General features: G+C 42.8%; 1 protein-coding gene across 1 annotated transcript in view; it reads left to right on the top strand.

Annotated features, from left to right (window-relative positions):
* Window positions 1-22,258, top strand: part of Shc3 (SHC adaptor protein 3) — a 168,116-nt gene that overhangs the window by 114,852 nt on the left and 31,006 nt on the right. The window contains exons 7-11 of the mRNA XM_076837083.2: window positions 2,167-2,293; window positions 10,190-10,340; window positions 10,830-10,917; window positions 14,097-14,255; window positions 17,983-18,278. Of these exons, the coding sequence (XP_076693198.2) occupies window positions 2,167-2,293; window positions 10,190-10,340; window positions 10,830-10,917; window positions 14,097-14,255; window positions 17,983-18,278 (821 nt within the window). The remainder of the gene's footprint in view (window positions 1-2,166; window positions 2,294-10,189; window positions 10,341-10,829; window positions 10,918-14,096; window positions 14,256-17,982; window positions 18,279-22,258) is intronic.

Raw genomic sequence — 22,258 nt, 5'->3', positions numbered from 1 at the left:
ATGTTAGCTGTGGCTTCTCTCCTTTAAAAAAAAAAAAAAAAAGACTCTATCTTCTGACCCCTTTCCTCTCTTATTCTATGGTTCTCCAAAGTTCCGGCCGTTGGCTGGTGCTGATGCGGAACAGTAGGGGCCAGCAAGTGTGGCTAGAGGCCCGCAGGTAGGTTGCGGGAACCAGGTCATGCTGGATTTTGCTCCTTCAAGTCTGAACCTCCACTTCCTTTTGAGCTTGAGCGTGGTGCCTCCATTTGTATACATCAGAGACTGTGCTACCATGATCCTGCTTAATACGGGCTTGCTTTGTGACCATCCAGGACCGTGCTTCATAATAACACCCACAATAAAATATAATAGTATCACGAATCAACATATAAACGGTATCTAGGACACCTACACCTTTGTACATGAATTCTTTGCCTGTCGCTAAAATAGGACTGCTCTATGTATCTGACGGGTTACGCTGCAATCCCAAGCAATGGTGTGCTCACCCGCATTCTTCCCCACAAATACTGTTCCCTGTGTCCACCTGTAGTCTGGGGGATTAGCAGACTGAGGGTCCAGGGCTGTCTTGTGGGTGAACCGCCAGTATCTGGCTGGCTCTGGGCAGATGAGCGTGGAGGTGGTGGGGGTCTCTGCCCCCTTCCTGTCTACATGAGGCTGCTTTCTGGCGTGTCCTGGTTTTTCCTGCAAGGTGGGTGCAGTTCCATGTCTCCCCAGTCACTGCCACCCCTTGGGAATGACTACCACGCTCCTTGCTGGGGGATCCATGGGCTTCTGGAGGGAGGAAGCCTCCTTGGCAATATGTGGTGGCTGTTGGCAAGAGAGAGACAGAGCGTTGATAGGCATCTGTCATTTTTCTCCAGGAGAATTCCTTTATCCCATTTGTAGCAAGACTATGTGTTGTGCTTGTCAAAAGACAAAATTACAACACATTTAGTCATGGATCTCATTTATTTGTGATTCATGAATTGGGGAATTCTCATTCTAAAAATAGAGAGCTCCCACAGGGCCAAGCAGAACAGTGGGTTTTGTAAAGTGGGAACAAGGAGACAGAACAATTTAAAAAATAGCCTGATTGGTCAAGATCAGGTTACTTATTTTTAACTTTTTTGGGCTGGTGAGGAGGTAAGGGCTAAAGCAGAGGGCATTTCTTATTATACTGGCTCCTGTTTTCTGGAGAAATTGGTCCATTTTGGGGTCTGTCCACTTCCTTCAAGTTTCCGTAGGGTAATGGGGCATTTGTCAAGAGGGACTCCATGTTGGTCTGGTCTGGTCTGTTAGGACACATACAGGAGCTCAGGGCAAACAATGGCCTTGGTCATTTTGTTTAGCACGTTGCTCCTGGTGACAGGCCCGCAGTGTCTGGAGGTCTCACATCAGGACACACTGTCCTGGTGCAGAGGCTGTCCTGCTGGTACCTACCCTGGAACCATTGAAAGCCCTCTCAGGCCGCTCCCCCTGCCTCTGGGCACTGTTCTGGCCCACCAGCTCCCTAACTTTTATCTCTTCTTCCTCACAAGCTGCCTTCCTGAGAATCTGCATGAAAATCCAGTCCCAGTTTTGTGTGGGACGTGGCTTGCACGTTACGGGGACGGGCACACTGGCTAATACCTCTTTACCCCCATTCCAAGAGGTTGGGCTTCTTACTGTTTCCAGCGACTGCCTTTCGCGGTCCACATTGTACTCCCACTGAAAAGTCACCGAACCACCGTCTCCAAGTCTGTTGAATAGAGGAAGGTTCAGTTAACAGCTCTCAGTTTAAATCACTGCTTGAAGCCCACGGGCACTTCATGGGACTCCGTGGTGGAAGATCAGGCTCTGAGCTGTGCTGCGGTCCCCTTCCAAATGCTGTTTCCCTAACAAGGTTAGAATTGATGGTTTGGAGACTCTAAAGATATTGGAGCACCACCCATTTGGACTTAAAAGTCCTTTCTTTAAAAATAGAACCTATAATTTTGCAGACAGCGGGTTCTTAAAAAAAAAAATGAATGCCTGCCACCATAGCTGTGGGATTTCCCCAGAGATGATGATGTAGCCATTTCTGCTGAGACGGATTATGAAGCAGGAAGACACCTCCTTTTCTCTCGGACCCCAAGAACGAGCTCTTGGTTGAGGAGCTGGGGAGCTCCCGCATCTGTCTCTAACTGGCCTGTGTCCCTTCTCTCTCAGCTTGTCACATTCTGGAATGCTGTGACGGACTGGCCCAAGACGTCATTGGCTCCATTGGCCAGGCCTTTGAGCTCCGGTTTAAGCAGTACCTGCAGTGTCCTTCCAAGATTCCTGCCCTCCAGGACCGGTGAGTCGTGCTGCACGCCACTTGCTGAAGCCCCTCTCTCTGTTTTATGACTTTGAAAATGACATCCCCAAGCCATACTCTGGTCACACCCAGTTCATCCCGGGGCTTCCTGGGCTCAGAGACACCTGCTCATGCTGGGCTCGGGCACGGGAAGCCACAGATGGAAGGCAACATATGGGTGATGCTTCGAATGTGTAGAAAATATTTTCTTGAAACTATAGTGATAGTAACCAAGGTTACCAAAAAGCAACTTCATTGTGATATTTTGTTCTGTTTCTTGTGCGACCATGTGATTTTTCCATATGTCACCTCCTTAGGTCTGTGCTATCAGAGATCCTAAACGTCCCATTGTCCTCCTTATTGCAATTAGCCAATATCTTGCTACAAGGAGCACCCACTGGCTGCCAGCGCCCCATCTGCTTTATTGTCCTTTGTGGCCTTTATTGTCCTCTGGAATCCTTTGTCTGCTGTGTGGCCTTGGGCAAGTTCCTTAAACTCTCTGAGTCTAGGAGCTTCATCTGTAAAATAGAGATTGGCTTCAGTGTGCAGTGAAACAGTGACTGTCAACAGCACTTAGGAGATATTGAGCTCACTATAAATGGTGGTCAGCATCTACTCTTGGGCTTCTTTGGGACAGAAGAATCTTCCATGCAGCATAAAGCATTAAAAGCCATAATACAAGGCATATGGGTCATTCAGTATTCTGCCCTTCACCCCGTCCTTGATCAACATGCACAACGGAAATTTATAATGGTGCGTTCACAGTTTCTCTTAGGTGCAAAACTACACTCTGGGCTGTGACCATAGGTCAGTGTCTGTCTTCAGTCCACTATTATGAAGGCCCACTTGATCTCCCTTCTCCTCTTGACCTCTCTGGAAAGAGACTTTCCTTATTCCCTGGAAAGTTCCCTTTAAGACCCTCATGGGGGAGCCAACTGTGACAAGCCCACCTTCTCCCAGGCTGATAGAAGGTTCAGCCTGCTGCGGCCGGGACAGGTCTCTAAGGGGAGGTCGGGGAGGAGGTCCAGTGGCCTGGGTGCCCTGGTCTGAGAACAAGTCAGGGGACGTTTTATTTTGTACATGGTGGACCTAGTGGTTAAAGAATCCATCAGTATATGTGTATGGCCAGGACAGATCTTGAAGAAGTTGGAAATGAGTATGAGTATTTACTTTTCACCGCGTTTTGAAAATACATAAGCAACTGTACATGTAGTTTATGGATATGTCCCCGTGTGTCAGGAGTATCCAAAACATGTAAGAATACTACACGTCTGCGGCAGGGTATCTGAGGATGGGTGGGGGGTGATGGGTTGGTTTGAAATGTACTTGTCAAGCGCATTTTTTAAAACACATCTTTGCCCTAACATTTTATGATAAAATGTTTCAATATACACAAAGACTTTTAGAGTGAATACCCATGTATCCAGCATTTAGTTTCTACCAATAACACATTATCAACACATCTACCATCCAGAGTGGATCAATCCCCTCCCTCCCTCCCTCTCTTCCTTTCCTCTCCCTCCTTTCCTTTCTATTTTCTTTATTTATGTTTTTATTTTATTTCTTGAGTTCCTAGGGGGAAATTTTAGGGTTTTTTTCCCCCACAAAGAAAGGTAGCATAAAACACAGCTGAATGGTTTAACATTTGACTAATCTCAGTGGTGGATGCCTAGGTATCTTTAAGACTGATTATTATGGCTTTCTGGATTTTTTAAAGTGTTCTGTATTTATAAAAGTCAGATAAAACGATTTATACAAACATGGGTGGAGAGGAGTTGATTTAACTGTTCTGCTTCTCTGGCAACAGATTCAAGGTAGGAAGTCCTGAGTATGTGATTAAGTGTCCTATTTCAGTCTGAAGGTCTTTGGGAGGAAAGAAAAGGAAGTAGACAGAATCTTAACCTTTGAGAAAAACTTCAGATGTAAATATTGATTAAATTTCCATAACAGAACATCACAGGGGCCTTTGCTATAGCTTGGTGTTGCGGGTGCTTGTCCTGCTGAGCATCTCACCTTGAAGGGCGGTGCTCAGTGCATTCACTGTATCAGGGCTCCAGGAGGGCGGAACAGGGAGAGCCCCTGGGACCAGCTCCACCTGCTGTTGGATCAGCCTGGTTCTGTGAGACAAGCGTGCCTCCTCCACCTGCCCTGTCCTCCCGACCCGCTCCAGCCTCTGGAGACCTACACTGTGGAGAACACTGCAGGCGTTCTTCCTGTGGTGCCGGGGTTCCCAGAGGTTAGCATTGCAGGACCTTCTGTTTGGGGGAGTTCTCTTTGGTTTTTCTACCTCCTTCTCCTTCTCCTTCTCCTTCTCCTTCTCCTTCTCCAGGCCACTTCTTTCCAAATAGGGAAGTATTTGCTAGAAGCGGGAGGATTTGGTACACTGTTTCCCACATTGCGAGGGTGGAGATGGGCAGGTGAGGGTCTCCCAAGCTGCGCAGGAGTCCTCAGCGTTCCCAGTGCTTGGAGCCAGGATTCCCCTCCCCTTCTCTCCCAGCTGGAGAGGGGAACTACTTATTCCTGGGTCATTTTTTGTTCGTTGTGTTCATTGATTGTGACCTGGATTCGTCACCCTTCTTTAACGGAAAATAAAAACAAGGACATTTAAATGAACGGTGGCTTGGGCTGTGGTCTGATTTTCCTGAGCGCGTCTCAGCCCCACGCCAGAGAAGAGGACGAATCACGTGCAGCGATCGCTCTGCGATCCTGGTTGTTGTCAGAGATGGATGTCTCCTGGTTTCAGAGATTTCAGCGCCTCCTCACTTGGCCCCATCTCATGGGGGCTCCAAGCTCTCGCCCAGAGGCCAAGAGAGAGACAGGGAGCAAGAGAACAGGAGGGACAGGGGACAAGGTACAGCCTTCAGGAGCCATGGGAGGACCCAGCTCCTTCAAGTCGGCGCCATCCCCTAAGTTCTCACCACGGGTCAGGGGACCATTAAACCATCCACCCATGGATCAACCCAGTAATGAGGTTTGAGCTCCCCTAGTGCAAGTTAAGTGGTCTCCATTGGGATTTCCTTTTTCATTTTACTGATGACTAATGATGTCAAACATCTGTTCATGTATGTACTGGTCATATGTATGTCTTCTTTGGAGAAAGTTCTGCTCTAATCTTTAGTCCATTTTTAAGGTCAGGATACTTATCTTTTTATTGTTGAATTGTGGGAGTTCTTTATATATTCTGGATATAGGCTTTTTTTTTTTTTTAAAGATATATGATTAGTAAATATTTTCTCCAGTTTTGTGGGTTGTGTTTCTTTCAAGATGTCTTGTAATTTTCAGCATATAAATAGTGTACTTGTTTTAGTAATTTTCCCTTAAATAATTTATTCCTTTTGATGCTACGATAAATGGAATTCTTCATTAATTTTATTTTTGTTTATTTCCCATTTTTAATGTATAACATGCACTTGATTTTTGTACATTTATCTTGTATCCATCAACCTTGCTCAACTCATTTATTACTGCTAATAACTTTTTCATGGATACCTTGGGATTTTCTATTGATAAGATCAAGTCATCTGCAAAGACAGCTAGCTAGCTTGCTTGCTTCCTTCCTAATATAAGTGCCTCTTACTTCTTTTTCTTATCTTACTTCTCTGGCTAGAATCTTCAATATAAAGAATAGAGCAGGCAAGAGGGTACATTGTTGTAATGCTCCAGCTCTAAGGGAAAGTCGCTGGTCTTTCATCATTAGTTGTGATGTGAGCTGTGGGCTTTTCATAGATGTGTTTAATGGAAATGACTTTCAATTCCAAGTGTTTTATTATTATTTTAGTGTTTCATTATGCAAATGTGTTGGATATTTTCTTTTTTTCTATGACATTAAGATAACTATCTGGTATTTATTTTTTATTCTATTGATATGGTATATTACAGCAGCTGATTTTTTTTAATGTTGATCCAAACTTGCATTCTTGAGATAAATCCCACTTTGTCATGGTGTATAATTATTTTTACATGTTGTTGAATTTGGCTTGTTAGGAATAATTTAGTATTTTTCATCCATATTCATAAGGGATATTGATATAGATTTTTTTTTCCTTGTGATGTCTTTGTCTGGTTTTGGAATCAGGGTATTACTGACCTCATAGATTGAGTTTGGAGATGTTGCCTCCTTGCCTATTTTTAACAAGAGTTTATGAAGAACTGCTGTTAATTTTACTTTAAATGTTTATTGAAATTCATTATGTTTCCAGGCTTTTCTTGGAGGGTAAACTTTTTGATACAAATTCAATCTTGTTATTTTTTTAATTTCTCCTTGAGTCAGTTTTAATAGTTTGAATTTTTCTATCTGCAAAATTGTTGGCATACAATTATTTGTCATGTCTCATATAATCCTTTTTATTTCTGTATGGTTGATAGTATTATCTTCTCTTTCATTTCTGATTTTTACAATTTGATTTTATAATTTTTATAATGTATAATTTTTCCTTGGTCAGTCTAGTTAGATCCTTGACAGTTTTGCTGATCTTTCCAACTCTTGGTTTCATTAATTTTCTTTGTTGTTTTTCTGTTGTTCATTTCCTTTATTTCTATTTTAATAGTATTTTCTCCCTCTTGATTGCTTTGGGATTAGTTTGCTCTTTCCTTTCTGGTTCTTAAGGTGGAAGATCAGTTATTAATTTGAGTTCTTTATCTTTAGGTTTTTTACTATAGGTATTTCCCTATGAGCAGTTATTTTATTTTATTCCATAACTTTTGGAGAGTTGTTTTTATTTTCATTCATTGCAAAGAAATTTCTAATTTTTCTTGTGATCTCTTTTTTGATCTATGTTTATTTAGAAATAAGTTAATTTCTACATTTTGTGAATCCTGCAATATTCCTATTATTTTCATTTTGATTTCAACATTTTTTAAGGGATTTTAACAAGCTCCAACATATTTTGAAAACATATGAAACATATGAAAACATACTTTTTAGGATTTTAGTCCTTTAAAAATTTTGAGGGTCATTTAATAGTTTAACATACATATGGTTTCTCCTGGAGAACATTTCATATGTACTTGAGGAAAAACTTTTATTTCACTATTGTTAGGCAGAGTATTTTTGTAAATGTCTCTTTGCTCCAATTAGTTTATTATATTGGTCAAGGTTCTATTTCTTAATCTTCTTTCCACTTGTTCCATCTATTCTTGAAAGTGGCATATTAGAGTCTTCAAGTATTATTGTTAAATTGTCTATTTCTCCCTTTGTTTTTTCTAAAGTGTCTATGTCTATCATAGAAAATATTTAGTCAAATCATATTTTAATCAATTCTGCCAATTTCTGACTTTTTGTTGGAATGTTTAATGCATTTATATTGAATGCAATTACTGAAGATTCAGGATTTTCCTCTGCCATTGACCTTTCTTTTTTCAAATGTCTTCATTTTCTTCATTATTATATCTTCAAATGTTTTTCCCTCTGCCCTCCTCAGTCTCGCTCTCCTGGGGATTTCATTATGTGAACATAGATATGCTTAATGCAGTCCTATAGGTGTCTGAGGATCTGTTCACTTTCCTTAATCATTATTTCTTTCTGTGCTGTAGACTAATTAATCTCAGTTGACCTATATTTAAGTCCTGTCCTTGTTCTTCTGCCTGCTCAAACCTGCTGTTAATACCCTTGAGTGATCTTTTAAAAATTTCAGTTATTAGAATTTTCAACTGTAGAATGTGTTTTATTTTTATTCTTTTTGTATTTATATCAATATTCCTTATCTCACGAGACATCATTCTCCTGTTTGGCTTTTTTATTAATTTATAATTTAGTTTAAAAAAACTAAATTATAAATTAATAAGTTTTAAATTAAAAACTCTTTAATTCTTTCACCACATTTAAGGTAGTTAATTTATAGTCTGTTTACTTAGTCCAAAGTCTGAGTTTCCTTGGGACCATTTCCATGTATTATTTTTTTCCTATATACAAGCTATTATCTCACGTTTCTTCATATGCCAGATAATTTTTTATTAAAAATGGAAATTTAAATGATATAATGTGGTGGTTGTTGTTGTTTGTGATTGCTTGTTTCAGTGACTTTTCTCTACCCAGTTTGTGAAGTCTATATTCTGTGTCATATACATCCACCATGGTTATGCTTGGCTAGCTATGTTGCTTTGCTAATGCTTGAAGACGTGTTTCCTTAAATGTCTGGAACCACTAAGTCTCCCAGTCTCTACGATGGGTGTGTGTGTGTGTGTGTGTGTGTGTGTGTGTGTGTGTGTCGGGGCAGTCCTTCAACCTTCAGCCAGGCAGTTGAGAACTTTGCCTTAACCTTCACTTTTCTGCTCAGAGTCAAGGTCAGCCAGAGGTGAGAGCTTCGGGCTTCTCACCTTGGTCTTGTACAGGCACACCACCCTAGGCGTACACACGCATGTGGCTTTCTAAATTCCCAGAAATATGTTGGAGCTTGTTAAAATCCCTACAAAAACTCTCTTGCCAGCTTTTCCTTTCAAAAAAAATTTTTTTTTTTAAAGAGAGAGTGAGAAAGAGGGAGAGAGAGAGAGAATTTTTTAATATTTATTCTTTAGTTTTCGGCGGACACATCTTTGTATGTGGTGCCGAGAATCGAACCCGGGCCGCACGCATTCCAGGCGAGCGCGCTACCGCTTGAGCCACATCCCCAGCCCCTTTCAAAATTTTTGATTAATCTACTGTTCAACCCAAATGTCACCCACGGCCTCAGTAAGCCACAATGTTGAACAATCACCTCTAATGGTTTTTGACAAGTGCCCTGGGGATGAGACCCTTTGTCTCTTTGGGTGAGCTCCAAATTAGGTCAAATAAAGACACAGCTTTAGCAAATGCAAAGAAATGATCACGTTTTAGAAGATGAAAATGCTAATTGCTCTGATTTGATCATATTATATGAATGTATTGAATTGCCACACTGTGCCCCATAAGTATACACGATCATTATGAATTAATTAAAAATAAATTTAGAAAAGGACAGCTTTGGGAGTTGGGTCTTTCAAGGATCAATCAGGTCAGATAATGTCAGTTTCTGGGAATGGGGGCTCTGAAGGCGTCTCACTACCGTTTTGCCCTTCCATGACTGCCCGGGTGTTGGTTTTCACTGTGATTAAGGACCCTTGGTTTCCCAGGCTACCACAGAGATGGAAATAGGGTGATTTAAAAATGCCACGAAGATACTGTTTTTACAAGTTTTAACAAATAAATACTCCCTGGGATGCTGCAAGTTTCGTGAGCTGCTGGTTAATTTCCAGAACTTGGGAAAAGTAATTTCTGACCAAAGTTTATCTCTGGACAGTTTTATTGTTGCTTCTGTGGAAGAGATAATTTTTAAAGGTCTTTAATCTGCCATTTTCTCTGAGGTCCCTTAATCTTCATTTTTTGTTTTAGCTGATTTCAATTCTATATAAATTTCATGACATATTGAAATATGTGCTTGTACCTTGAAAACCTGGTTATCTTTACTTATAAATTATTTCTTTCTCAATTAACATGAACAAAAAGGACTGTATCAAATATGATTGGAATTTTCCAATGGGTATAAGTCTGAATAAAGCAGACTTTTGATCAAATTATCATCTGATTTTTTTTTATGTATACCCAAGATATAGATGGCTGAGAAGGCAGTGACTAAATTCTCTTTTCTTGGCAATAGATTCTTTATAAGTTCATTTTACATTACTATAACAAAATGCCTGAAGCTCGGTATATCTGTAAAGAAAAGAGGTTTATTCAATTGTCTATGACCCTCTCACTAGGCTATGCCTCTTAAAGGTCCTACCACCTCCTGCTGACCGAGGACCAAGCCTCTAACACATCAACCTTTTTGAGGGAGGGTCATGCTGAAAGCGTATCCAAACCAAGCAGGTGCTTACGTTAGGTCTGTTGGGTTTGCCTATATAAGCTCCACTTTGGTGAAAGTCTTGAACATCTTTTAACAGGATGCAGAGTCTAGATGAACCCTGGACAGAAGAGGAGGGGGAGGGCCCAGACCACCCATACTACAACAGCATTCCCAGCAAGATGCCCCCTCCAGGAGGTTTCCTTGATGCTCGACTGAAAAACAGACCCCATGCCCCCGACTCGGCCCAGGTGAGTCTCACATTCTCTCCGGGGTTGGAGGCTCACCCAACTTGATTGCCTTTTTCTCTCATCAATTTTTTTTTTTCTGGTTTTCAGGAAGTGTGTTTCCCTTAACATAAATGTGGGTGCTAGGCATTGGATGGGAAGTGGACTGTGGCACATGGACACTCTCTTTGTTTAAAACCCATCTTAGATGTGGCTGCAGTGACGCAGCCCCACGGGCCAGAGCTGACTTGACAGTCACGTTTGGGGAGGGACCGTGATGTCATGAAAACAAGGAGGCTGTGTGTGGGATTGGACGGGACGCAGCCTCTCACTCACACCCACGCGAATTTATCTATCAAATTTTAAGCCAGACTCGGAGGCATCAAGGGAAAGTTGGACGTAACAGAGACAGCCATGACCCCCCAAGGTCCCACCCACTGCACTATGGCTTTCCAAGCTGGGGGAGGGGCGGAGGGTGAAGCTTTCTTTCTCTATATTTACTTGTGTCTATAGTTGGCAGGAAGAGAGCAAACTTATTACCAGGGAAGACACTTGGGAGACACATTTGGCGAAGACTGGCAGCAGACACCCTCCAGGCAAGGTGAGAGGCAAGGTGAGGCCGGGGGAAACAGGACATGCTTGGGATGAGGGATGCCTCCCCAGTGGGCCGTGGTCCCTGTGGGGTGGCCCAGACCAGACGCAGCTGCTACCTGCTTTTGGAAGACATGGCCAGGTCTTAGCCAATCGAATGACACACTCACGCCACATACTAAAAATAACTTCAGTGTGGCTCTCTAGCTGTATCTAACGTAGATACAGCTATCTCTAATCCAGACGTTCTCTAGGAATCGTTTGGACGTATCCGGATAGAATTCTAATAACTTACATACAACTTGCTAAGAACTTGCTGGCTGCTCCCAGTTATGAATACAGATACTTCCATTCCAACAGCTGTCTTCCATCCATCTATTCATCCCTCCATCAATCTGTCCATTTATCCTTGAAGTCTTTCTTTTAATTTTAAACCTTTTCCATTCTCAGAAATTTTCTTATCTCTTCCAATGGTTCTGTGGTCCTGCTACAGAGTCTACACGGTCTAAGTGAGGTGGATCCAACTCACACCACTAGGAATGTAAATTTAACCATTTATTGATTTAATGTTAAAATTTACCCCTTAGTTATAACCATTTGTGCCAAGAACCAAGTGACAGTTTTTCAACTTTTCCTCATACAAAAGAATTTCATGTCTTCTCTACCCCAGTGAAAGGAGAGCTGTGGGGTTGACCCCTCAACAAAGCACAAGGCCCAGCTAAAGCCACCATGTGGCTCTGTCTTGAAGTAAGTCGGAAATAACCAAAGATATGATTTTGTCCAGGTGCTTTTTCACCATGAGCCGTTCACCTCTGTTCTATTTATGTTTAAAATGTATTATGTAACGTATGCATGGAGAGATATAATTGTCAGAGGCTAAAATATATGTGTTCTTTCTGGCAGATATTTACTTTATTATAAAATAAATCAGGTTTGTTGTCAAATAAGTCCTTTTTTATATACTTAAGTTATTCCAGCTGGTTCAAGACCAGAGAACGTAGCCGACCCACCAGGGCAAAATGAATCTTAAGCTGAGTTCCCCATCTGGAACTTGAGTCTCAAGCTCTTATTGAAAAATAATAAGTATGTTTTCCCATGAAACAGATATGTTCCCATGAAACAGATTGTTCATTTTCTAGCGGCTCTTCCTCCTGAGGGAGTGTGGACTCAGGGACCACCATGGTGGGTGTTCCTCTATCCCCTTCAGCACCTGCTGCCATCTGCAGTGGGAAGGGACTGTCAGCAAGGTGGTTCATGGGGCTTCTGATCTCCTTTTGAAATGAGCTCGTGGAGATTCGTTCACAATATGCTCAAAGGTGTACCCTTAAATAGCACTTCTTAACCTAGGGCAGGGGATCCAGAAATAGCCTCTTAAACATAGAAATAGTGTGTGGGATGCAGAGAGTAGAATCGCAGCTCGTGGTGATGCAGGTGAAGCCTCCCAGGGAAGCAGTGTCAGCATGCCAACTCCCCTCACACGTGCTGCCCGGAGACGGCTGTGTGCTGGCCAACACCTAGCCCTAGGCTCTTGGCAAGGTGTTTAAGAAGCCCTAAACCGACTCTTGCCAGTTACACGGAACCATCTTCAACATATCACTGGCCCCCGGGTATAAAAGATGCCCTCTTTCCAGAAAGGAGAGCACCACAGGGATTCTCTTGGATAGGGTTGTTTAGCTGCGTTGGAGGCAGGGCGAACACAGGAATAGCAATCCACACAGGCAATCATGGGCAACACCTCTTATGCCACCTCTGGGTGATGGAAGAGCTGGACTCTGGGCTCCCTCCGCCTCAGCACCCCCTTTTTTTATTGGTTGTTCAAAATATTACAAAACTCATGACATATCATCTTTCATACATTTGATTCAAGTGGGTTATGAACTCCCATTTTTACCCCAAATACAAATTGCAGAATCACATCACTTACACATTCACATTTTTACATAATGCCATATTAGTGACTGTTGTATTCTGCTACCTTTCCTATCCTCTACTATCCCCCCTCCCCTCCCCTCCCATCTTCCCTCTCTACCCCATCTACTGTAATTCATTTCTCTCCTTGCTTTTTTCCCCCCTTTCCCCTCACAACCTCTTATATGTAATTTTGTATAACATTGAGGGTTTCCTTTCATTTCCATACAATTTCCCTTCTCTCTCCCTTCCCCTCCCACCACTTGTCTCTGTTTAATGTTAATCTTTTCCTCATGATCTTCCTCCCTGCTCTGTTCTTAGTTGCTCTCCTTACATCAAAGAAGACATTTGGCATTTGTTTTTTAAGGATTGGCTAGCTTCACTTAGCATAATCTGCTCTAATGTCATCCATTTCCCTGAAAATTCCATGATTTTGTCAATTTTTAGTGCTGCGTAATACTCCATGGTGTATAAATGCCACATTTTTTAATCCATTCATCTATTGAACGGCATCTGGGTTGGTTCCACAGTCTAGCTATTGTGAATTGTGCTGCTATGATCATTGATGTGGCAGTATCCCTATAGTACGCTCTTTTAAGGTCCTCAGGGAATAGTCCGAGAAGGGTGATAGCTGGGTCAAATGGTGGTTCCATTCCCAGCTTTCCCAGAATCTCCATACTGCTTCTCAGCACTCCTTTGACCAGCTGAGAGGTTCAATTGAGGAGCATCACTGCCTTGTAAGAGGGGCCTCCCCCATCATGCACCCATCCTGGGCTCCCTTATAGATCCAGGTCAGCAGTGGTGGCTCTGTGTTGTAAGGAAACTGTCTCAGTTCCTTCCCAGGAGGCACTTCATAATTTATAAAGCATTCACTGACACTTAAATATAGAGTGGTTAAACCAAGCTTGATGGTTCTCCTGCTCAGTTATTTCATCCTAGAGTGTTTGTAAAGGAGAGAAGGAAGCAGGGTATCTCTGGCTGTGGGGCTTGCAGGACCCTGGGGACAGTGTGACCCAGAATCTTTGGTGAGACCCCTAACCAATATGGTACCCAACTAAGGTTAGCTGGAAGATCCCATTTTGACAGAGAAACATCCTAGCCAGGATCCAGCTAGGATGACAGACTTAAAAGAGGAGCATTTAGCTGATGGGGATCTTCAGGAAGAATTTTCTTGTTGGTAGGCTTAAGGAACCCTTCTGTGGAATGGCGGGTGGTTTCACTATAGAGGCATGAATAGGGTTGCCATGCTAAGAGAAATAGGGACGTGTTTTCTTGTTTCAGGGTCCCTGGACATCTACACTATGCCAGAAGGGAAATCACATGCAGCCCCCATGGGAGAAGTGCCCACCTATGTCAACACCCAGCACATCCCGCCGCAGGCCTGGCCAGCCGTGGCCAACAGTGCAGAGAGCAGCCCACGGAAAGACCTCTTTGACATGAGTAGGTTTCCATTTGTCTCTTCCTTTCTTCTCTTTTGAAGTTACCCTTTTACACTGACTTTTATTTGCTCTCTGTGCAATGACTGGATTTCCTGCTAGCAGGGTTTTGATTAATGGTGGTGATTAGCTGCACTTTTCTGGGCTACGATTCGGCTCATTTGTGGCTTAGGAACTTACATAACCCTCTCTGCAGTCAAGAGGCAAAGCCGATTTCCCTCTCTTTCTGGAAAAGACGTTCTTCTTGAAGACCTGAAAGTGTATTGAGATGAACAATATGCACAAATAAAAGTGCTCACTGATCTACACCCTTGAATATTAACTGGCTATTAAATGCCAACTGTTGTATTAGTTGTCAAAGCTGCAAAGATGACATGGGCCGTACTCACAGAGTCAGTCTACCAGGCAGGACCAACGGATAAACAAGAAATCACAGAGTACCGCTCTCTTACATGTATTTTCTTTCTCTCCCTCCCTTTTTTTCCTCTCTCTTTCTCATTGTTTCTCTCCGTTTTCTTTTCATCTCCTCTCTCTTTTCTCCTACCTACTTCCAAAAATTTATTGAGTTCTTCCCAGGTGTCAAATACTTTTCTATTTAGTGGAGATACACAGAGAGCCAAATAGATGGTCTCCACTCAATGGGTTTTAAACAAATAGCGGTGTATCACCAGCTGGTAAGAAGTGCTCACAAGTTATGAACAGCCAGATAAGACAGGGGATGGGCGGTGATCAGAGGTGGCAGTGTGGTGGCAGTGAACCATGGGATTTCTGCTTGTCATATAGATCTGGGAGGTAGACAATATCATCACTAACACCATCCCTATGTTATAGAGGAGGAGATGGAGAACCCTGGAGGTTGAGAACCTCCCCTGGGTAAAAGGCTCTGCTGGTCTAGTACTTGCTACTCCAGGTACCTGATGTGGGTGAGGCTGGGGTCACTTTCTGTGCCTCAGCCAATAGACTGAGGACTCATTGGACTCCCATTTTTACTCTCATGTTCTCAAAAATCACCTCAGCTAGAAGAACACTTGAATCTCAATGCTGAGAGGAAGCTTAGATCCCTTCATCCAATGTGTTCACTTTTTAAAAAGTGAGAAAACAGCCCAAATCATGTAGAACCAGACTCCTAAACTGGAGAGCAGACTGGTGGCCCTCCTACCTCCGCTTCGGTCGTTGCGTAGCTCCCAGTGGTAGCTTTGTCATTGTATTTTTGGGCAGGCCATTTTTACTGTTTAACGTAGTCAACTTCCCAGTGACTCCTGGCCCCAGAGCTTGGGGGAGAGCTGGGTTAGGTGGGCTTTGAGGAAAATGGGAGCCGGTGCTGTTCTTTTTCCACCAATTAATTTCTAATTTCCCATCAATTAATTTCCATATCTTCAGAAACCAGAGAAGGGAACAGAAGGTAGAAAGGGTCTTAGAGAGGCTCATATCTATTAAAAAGTAATTAAAAATATAAGCCAGCACTGTGTTGTTTATCTTGAAGCACTAGGGCTAAATGATACTCACGGTGGTGATGATGGTGATGATGGTGGTGAAGATGATGATGGAGATGGTGGTGATGATGGTGGTGGTGATGAAGATGATGGTGATGGTGGTGAAGATGATGATGGAAATGGTAGTGATGGTGATGGTGGTGATGTGAGTGATGATGGTGGTGGTGATGAAGATGATGATGGAGATGGTGGTGATGATGGTGGTGGTGATGATGGTAATGATGGTGATGTGAGTGATGATGGTGATAGTCATGATGATGGTGGTGATGATGGTGGTGGTGATGAAGATGATGATGGAAATGGTAGTGATGGTGATGGTGGTGATGAAGATGATGATGGAGATGGTAGTGATGATGGTGGTGGTGATGAAGATGATGATGGTGATGGTGGTGATGATGGTGGTGGTGATGAAGATTGTGAAAACGGCAGTAATGGTCATGATGGCGATAGTGATGGTGGCAATGATGGTGATGGTGGTGGTAATGGTGATGATGGTGATTGTGAAGATGACAATGATGGTGATGGTGGTGGTAATGGTGATGATGGTGATAATGAAGATAATAATGGTGACGGTGATGATGGTGGTAGTGATTAAGATGATGATGGCAATGGTAGTGATGGTGATGATGGTGTTGGTGATGAAGATGATGATGGCAATGGTGTTGATCGTGGTGGTGGTGATGATGGTGGTGATGAAGAAGATGATGGTGATGGTGGTGAAGATTATGGAAACAGTAGTGATGGTAATGATGGTGATAGTGATGGTGGTAATGATGGTGATGGTGGTGGTAATGGTGAAGATGGTGATAGAGATGGTGGCAATGATGGTGATGGTGGTGGTAATGGTGATGATGGTGATTATGAAGATGGTAATGATGGTGATGGTGATGATGGCAATGGTGGTGATGGAGGTTGTGATGATGGTGGTAATGGCAGTGGTGAAGATAATTATGAAGATGGTGATGATGGCATGGAGATCATGTTGGTGCTGATGATGACTGTGCTGACCAATGTGAATGTGGGGACAAATGGGATGCTGCTGCTGATGGAGAAGATAGCAAAGGTGGAGATGAAGCAGAAATAATATAACACAAATTTCCAATTACTCCAGGTGATCAGATAAGATGACAAAAGAGGAAAACCCACAGACCTAATCTTAGCCTATCATTTTAACCTCTTTTCCTCCCTAAACCTGTGACACTTAGTAGCTATAAAAAAGATCTAATTTTGGTTTCACATATTCATCTCTTTTCTTTGTATTCCCCCATTAATATTTGCCAAATTTAGATTATCTGACACTACCCATTGAATCCTTAAAGATATGGGCTGTGTCCTAGGAACAACATGGGGCTCTGGAGAGGTAGCTGTGTCCTGGAGAGCAGCATTCCTCTTCCGTGGTGCTTGCACACAGCTCCCTGGGTGGGCAGTGGGATCCTAATGTGATGTGTGATGATTTAGGATCATCACACCTGTTTCACACCTGTGCTCATTTTCCAGAGTGCTTTGGTACCTACCACCTTACTGGAAAACGGAATGTTGAAACTGAATTAGACTTTTCTGTCTACTTTCTTGGTCACTGGTTTTTGCTGCTGCTCGAGCAGCACTTTGCCCATCCACAGCCACCTTGTAGGCAGAAGTGTGTTTCAAGGGGGATACAGCTCAGCGTGGTGTCAGGAATTCAAGCAAGCCCTTTGTGGTGGGGAAATAAATGAAGGTCAAGGGGAGTTAGAGTTCCTATCCTGGAAGTCACACAAGGGGTACCCAAAGATTTTGAAGTAACCGTTGGTAAGTTGGGCTCAGGATCCACGTGGAATCAAAGCTGCATAACTTGCTTTCAGCTTTGGTATTAGCAAGTTTTGATTTGGAATTTACTAAGAAACATGACTGATATTCCAGGGAAATTGGAGGGAATGAGCTATGTATGGCCTCTTGTAGTGTGCAGCGACGAAGTCCTACCATCTAGCTAGACAAAGGGTGAACTTGAATCCTTGGCACAAAGTAGAACTTCCAGCTGTCAGGGAGAACAGACCCCCGAGGGAGTCGCGCCAACATTTGGGCTGTGCTTGTGATTACTGGGTATGATAAGTCTTGATATGTTACCGCCAGTTCTTCCTTTCTAGTTTTCCTACCCTGGGCGGGGGCGGGGGGGGGTTGCATTTTCATCTCTTACGTGGTACTTTGATCATTGGCTCTTGTGGCGACTGCCTGACTCTTTGCTGGCCAATGTCCTTGATGCAGAGCCTTTTGAAGACGCGCTCAGGAACCAGTCCTTGGGGCCCGTGTTGAGCAAGGCAGCCTCCGTGGAGTGCATCAGCCCCGTCTCACCCAGAGTCCCCGATGCCAAGATGCTGGAGGAACTGAATGCTGAGCCTTGGTACCAAGGAGAGATGAGTAGGAAGGAGGCGGAGGGGCTGCTGGAGAAAGACGGAGACTTCCTGGTCAGAGAGAGCACCACCAACCCAGGCTCCTTCGTCCTCACGGGCATGCACCACGGCCAGGCCAAGCACCTGCTGCTAGTGGACCCTGAAGGCACGGTGAGGCACGGGACAGGGCTCCTCATGAGCTTGTACCTGTCTTCAACCAACTCTACTCCCTGGGACACCACAGGGGGCGATCCTGCACTCCGTCCCCTATCCACGTGTGCGTGCCGGGGACAGAGGCAGAGAGCAGGTGTCGATGATCAGGGCCCATGCAAGTCATAAAACTTGGGGAAACTTTCATGGCCCGGGATGAAAGTTTTGACTTTCCTATACTTTCAGATAAGTAGATACAGGAACCTTGGCTTACTCTACAAAAACTTTAAAAATGTTGGGTTCCTGTCTCATATCATATTCCAAAGTACCTTCAGTTGGAATTAAAATCTAAAAGTGAAAGGTGAAACTAAATCTGTAAAAAGGACATTTTTCTTCTTGATACATGCATAACAGACAAGGAAGCACAGGCTTCTGGTATTTTAATATTTATCTCAAAAATTCCTGAAAGTTCAGTCACTGAGATTTTATCTGTAGGCCGCCAAAGTGCTGAACAGTAAGCAAAACCCCCACCAATTAGTCTCTAGTTTTTTCCTCTGCAAGAGGTGATGCCCAGTGAGGCTGAGTTTGACTGTTTCTGGCTGTACAGTCGTGTCTGGATAATTGTGTGGGTTTGGCTGAATTGATCATCATCCAATCAATAAGTAGATTGGACTTCACCCTGGGTATACTCCAAATAATTGCACTAAATGCAACTGAATCAACTGCTGAGTAAATTCCAGAACTGTTGTTTAAAACTTCTTATGCAGTGAAAACCAAAAGCAAGGTAGAATTACGTAAGTGACTGACAGGTAGGAACGAAGCTTCAGTCTTCATCTGGACTTGAACGTAGCCTCTGTGTGTAGGCGGGTGCAGGTGGCTGGGGGTCACTTGAGGGGCCTTATACCTCAGCTCTCAGCATTCTTGACACATCTGTTTGCATAATTCCTCTTTCTCTTCCACCAAGACAACCACCTCCCAGGCATGGAATATAATACATGTGACCATTTCCTTCCAGGTCTATTTTCTGTAGTGACTTTTTATATAGATGTCATCTGTAAAAATATATATTTTGTGTTCATGTCTTTTAGAAATTTATGAACGTGGTGTTCCCCAGATCTTCTTTCATTTCCTTCCTTCCTCTCAGGTTCTTGAGTTGTATCAAGGGTGCTTTCTGTGCCTCGGATCGTCACTTTGGGGGATTGCCTGAGGACCTTCAGATGCGCATTTTGAGTCCCACTAAAGTCTCTGGAGAAGGTTGTGTAAGACCCTCATGCGTGTTTCTCTCTATCCCAGGGATAGTGTCTTTGGGGCATATGCCAGGAGTGGAAGTTTTAGTCACAGGAAATGCATATTTAATTTCACCAGGGTTTGCATTTGCTTCCAGATTAGCTGGGCTGCTGAGGTGCACCCCTGGTGGTGGGGGGGACCCTACATCCTCAGTCTTCCTTAGATTGAGTCTGTCTAGTTTTGCTAATTGGTAGGAGTGAGGAGTAAAGTCCTAGCTCATGGCCAGATGTGCAATTCTTTGATTGCTTATCATTAGCCAAGAACAGGTCTGTCTCCTGTAAGTGTTATGCTCTTGTTCCCATTCTTTTCTTTTGACTTTCTTTTTGAGTTTTTCAGTAGTAGAATTTCCATGTGCCTCCTCCTCCTCTTCTTCTCCTTCTTTCTTCTTCTTTGCTTATTTGATCATTTTGCCGGTGAGGTTCTTCATCAAATAGAAGTCTTTCTTTGGAATGCTAAATCCATCAATTTTTACCCTTGGAACTAATGGTTTTGAGTTTTAAATTTTTACTCACCCACAAATCACAAAGGCACTGTGTTCTATATTTTTTCCTATTTCTCTTCTTCTAGCCTTATAGTTTTATTGTGCACAATTAGGTTTTAATTTCAATGGGAAATACCTTTGAATATGATATGAGATAGGAAACCCTAAATTTTTAAGTCTTCATTATAGTAAGTCCATTTTTTTTTTTTTTGCTTGCCATTTACCAAATTATTCATCGTCTCTCTGCCATACCAAAGTTCCTTCTACAACACACTGAGTTCTTGACATCCTGGGTCTATTTCTAGACTCCTCATTCTATTGACCTGACTATTTATTCCTGTGTAAGAACTGTGCTCTTTTCCCTGTTAGGACTTGGCAGCTGTCTTGATATCTGGTGGTGTGAATCCTTCTCTTGACTTTCCTTTATCAGAATGGTCCAAGCATGTTCTCAAACATTCATTCTTCTTTATTTTGTTTGTAAAATCAGTCACCCAAAATACATGCTGGGATCTTGATAGGACTTACGTTAAATGTATAGATTAATTTGGCAAAGAACAGCCAGTTTTCAATACTAGATCATCACCCCGTGATGTGATGCACCACTTACTCAGACTTTAAGATATTCTTTGAGAGAATTTTAAAAGTCTATCTAGACAGTTCTTCTGTTCCCTTTGTTTGGTTTTTTGTTTGTTTGTTTGTTTTTTGGAACCAGGGATTGAGCCCGGGTCTGCTTTATCACTGAGCCACATCCCACCCCTCCTTTTTCTATATTTTATTTAGAGACAGCTTTGGGCCTCACTAAGTTATGGAGGCTGGCTTTGAACTTGTGATCCTTCTGCCTCATTCTCCCAAGTTGCTGAGATTACAAGTGTGAACCACTGCACTCGGCTTGTTAGGTTATCTCTGAAGTGTCTAGTTTTAGTCCCTGTTGTAAGTAGTATGTTATTTTTAGTTACATTTTCTTCACAATGACTGCTGTAGGAAGAGGAATGTGGAGGGATCTTGTGCCTAGAGATTTTGCTGATTCTGGCAGGCTCCCTGGCACTCAGCCTTTGCAGATACTGGGAGTCTTGTCTCTTGCTTTCCAGGGCCCATCCTGGCCCCTGATCTACCACTAGGTGCAGCAATAAGCATTAATCAGGAGGGTTCGCCCTCACCTGACCTCAAATGCAAGGAAATGTTTTGCAGGTTTCTTTCCCTTAAGGATGTTTGCCGTAGCCCTTTAGTGGTCTGTTCTTCTCAACCTAAAGGAATTCATTCATTCATTCATTTAACAAATGTGCTCGGAATAACTACCAACTCCAGACATCAACTTTTGGCACCTGGTCTGTATCTGTGAACCAATTTAAATAGAAAAATCTCTACTTTGGTGGAACTTATACATATTATTTACCTAATAACTCTTATCATATGTAGGTATTGAACTTCATCCAATACTTCTTTAGCATCTTTTGAGATAATAGTGTGATGTTTTTCTTAAATCCATCCATGTAAGACTGCCACAGGGAGGTCTTTCTGATGTTGCATCCTATCCTAAACCTACCTTCCCTGTTGGATTTGGATACCTCATATTTTCTTTAGGATTTTTTGAAGACTCTGATGTGACGTCACTCTCAACTGTCTTTACTGCTTTTGCGCCTGTGTGTGCTCATCTGGTTTGGGTGTCAAGATCACGGGCCATACTTGCTTCCTAGAGTGGTCCAGACTTTCTCCAAATCAGAGGTGGCTTATCAGGAGACTCTTCCCTGATGGATTTGCTTCCCGGTGTGCTTCCTGATTCTTTGTTCTGATTTGTTTGGGCTTTAATGCATTTATGGCAAGCAAGCATTGGTACCCATTTATTAATTTGCTTATTATTTGCCTCTCTGCTTCCTCTAGCCTCTGGTCTTGATAAGGGTAGTGGCTTTGTTTATTGTCCACCCCCAGCAACTGGAATGGTCCCTGGCACACAGTAGGTGTTCAATAAGCATTTGATAAATGCTTGATCAACTTGGGCTTTTCCTGGTTAGTAGTTGAGAATCCAGGGAGGTTACAGGGATGTATGTATACAGGGGCATGAGGGTCACACCTTACTACCGATGAAGACTTTCAAGCAAGATTTTTCTAACTAGAACCAGCCCAGGGTTCTTTCTACCCACTTAGGTCATCTAGTGATTCCGTTGTGGTTAACTAAAAGAAAATAGGAAAGAAAATACTCAAGCAATTCTATTCGAATCTACACACTTCAGTTGAA

This window comes from Callospermophilus lateralis, chromosome 17, assembly GCF_048772815.1.
Source record: "Callospermophilus lateralis isolate mCalLat2 chromosome 17, mCalLat2.hap1, whole genome shotgun sequence".
NCBI lineage: Eukaryota > Metazoa > Chordata > Mammalia > Rodentia > Sciuridae > Callospermophilus > Callospermophilus lateralis.
Note: the sequence above shows the minus strand (reverse complement) of the source record. Positions and strands in the feature narration are given on the sequence as shown.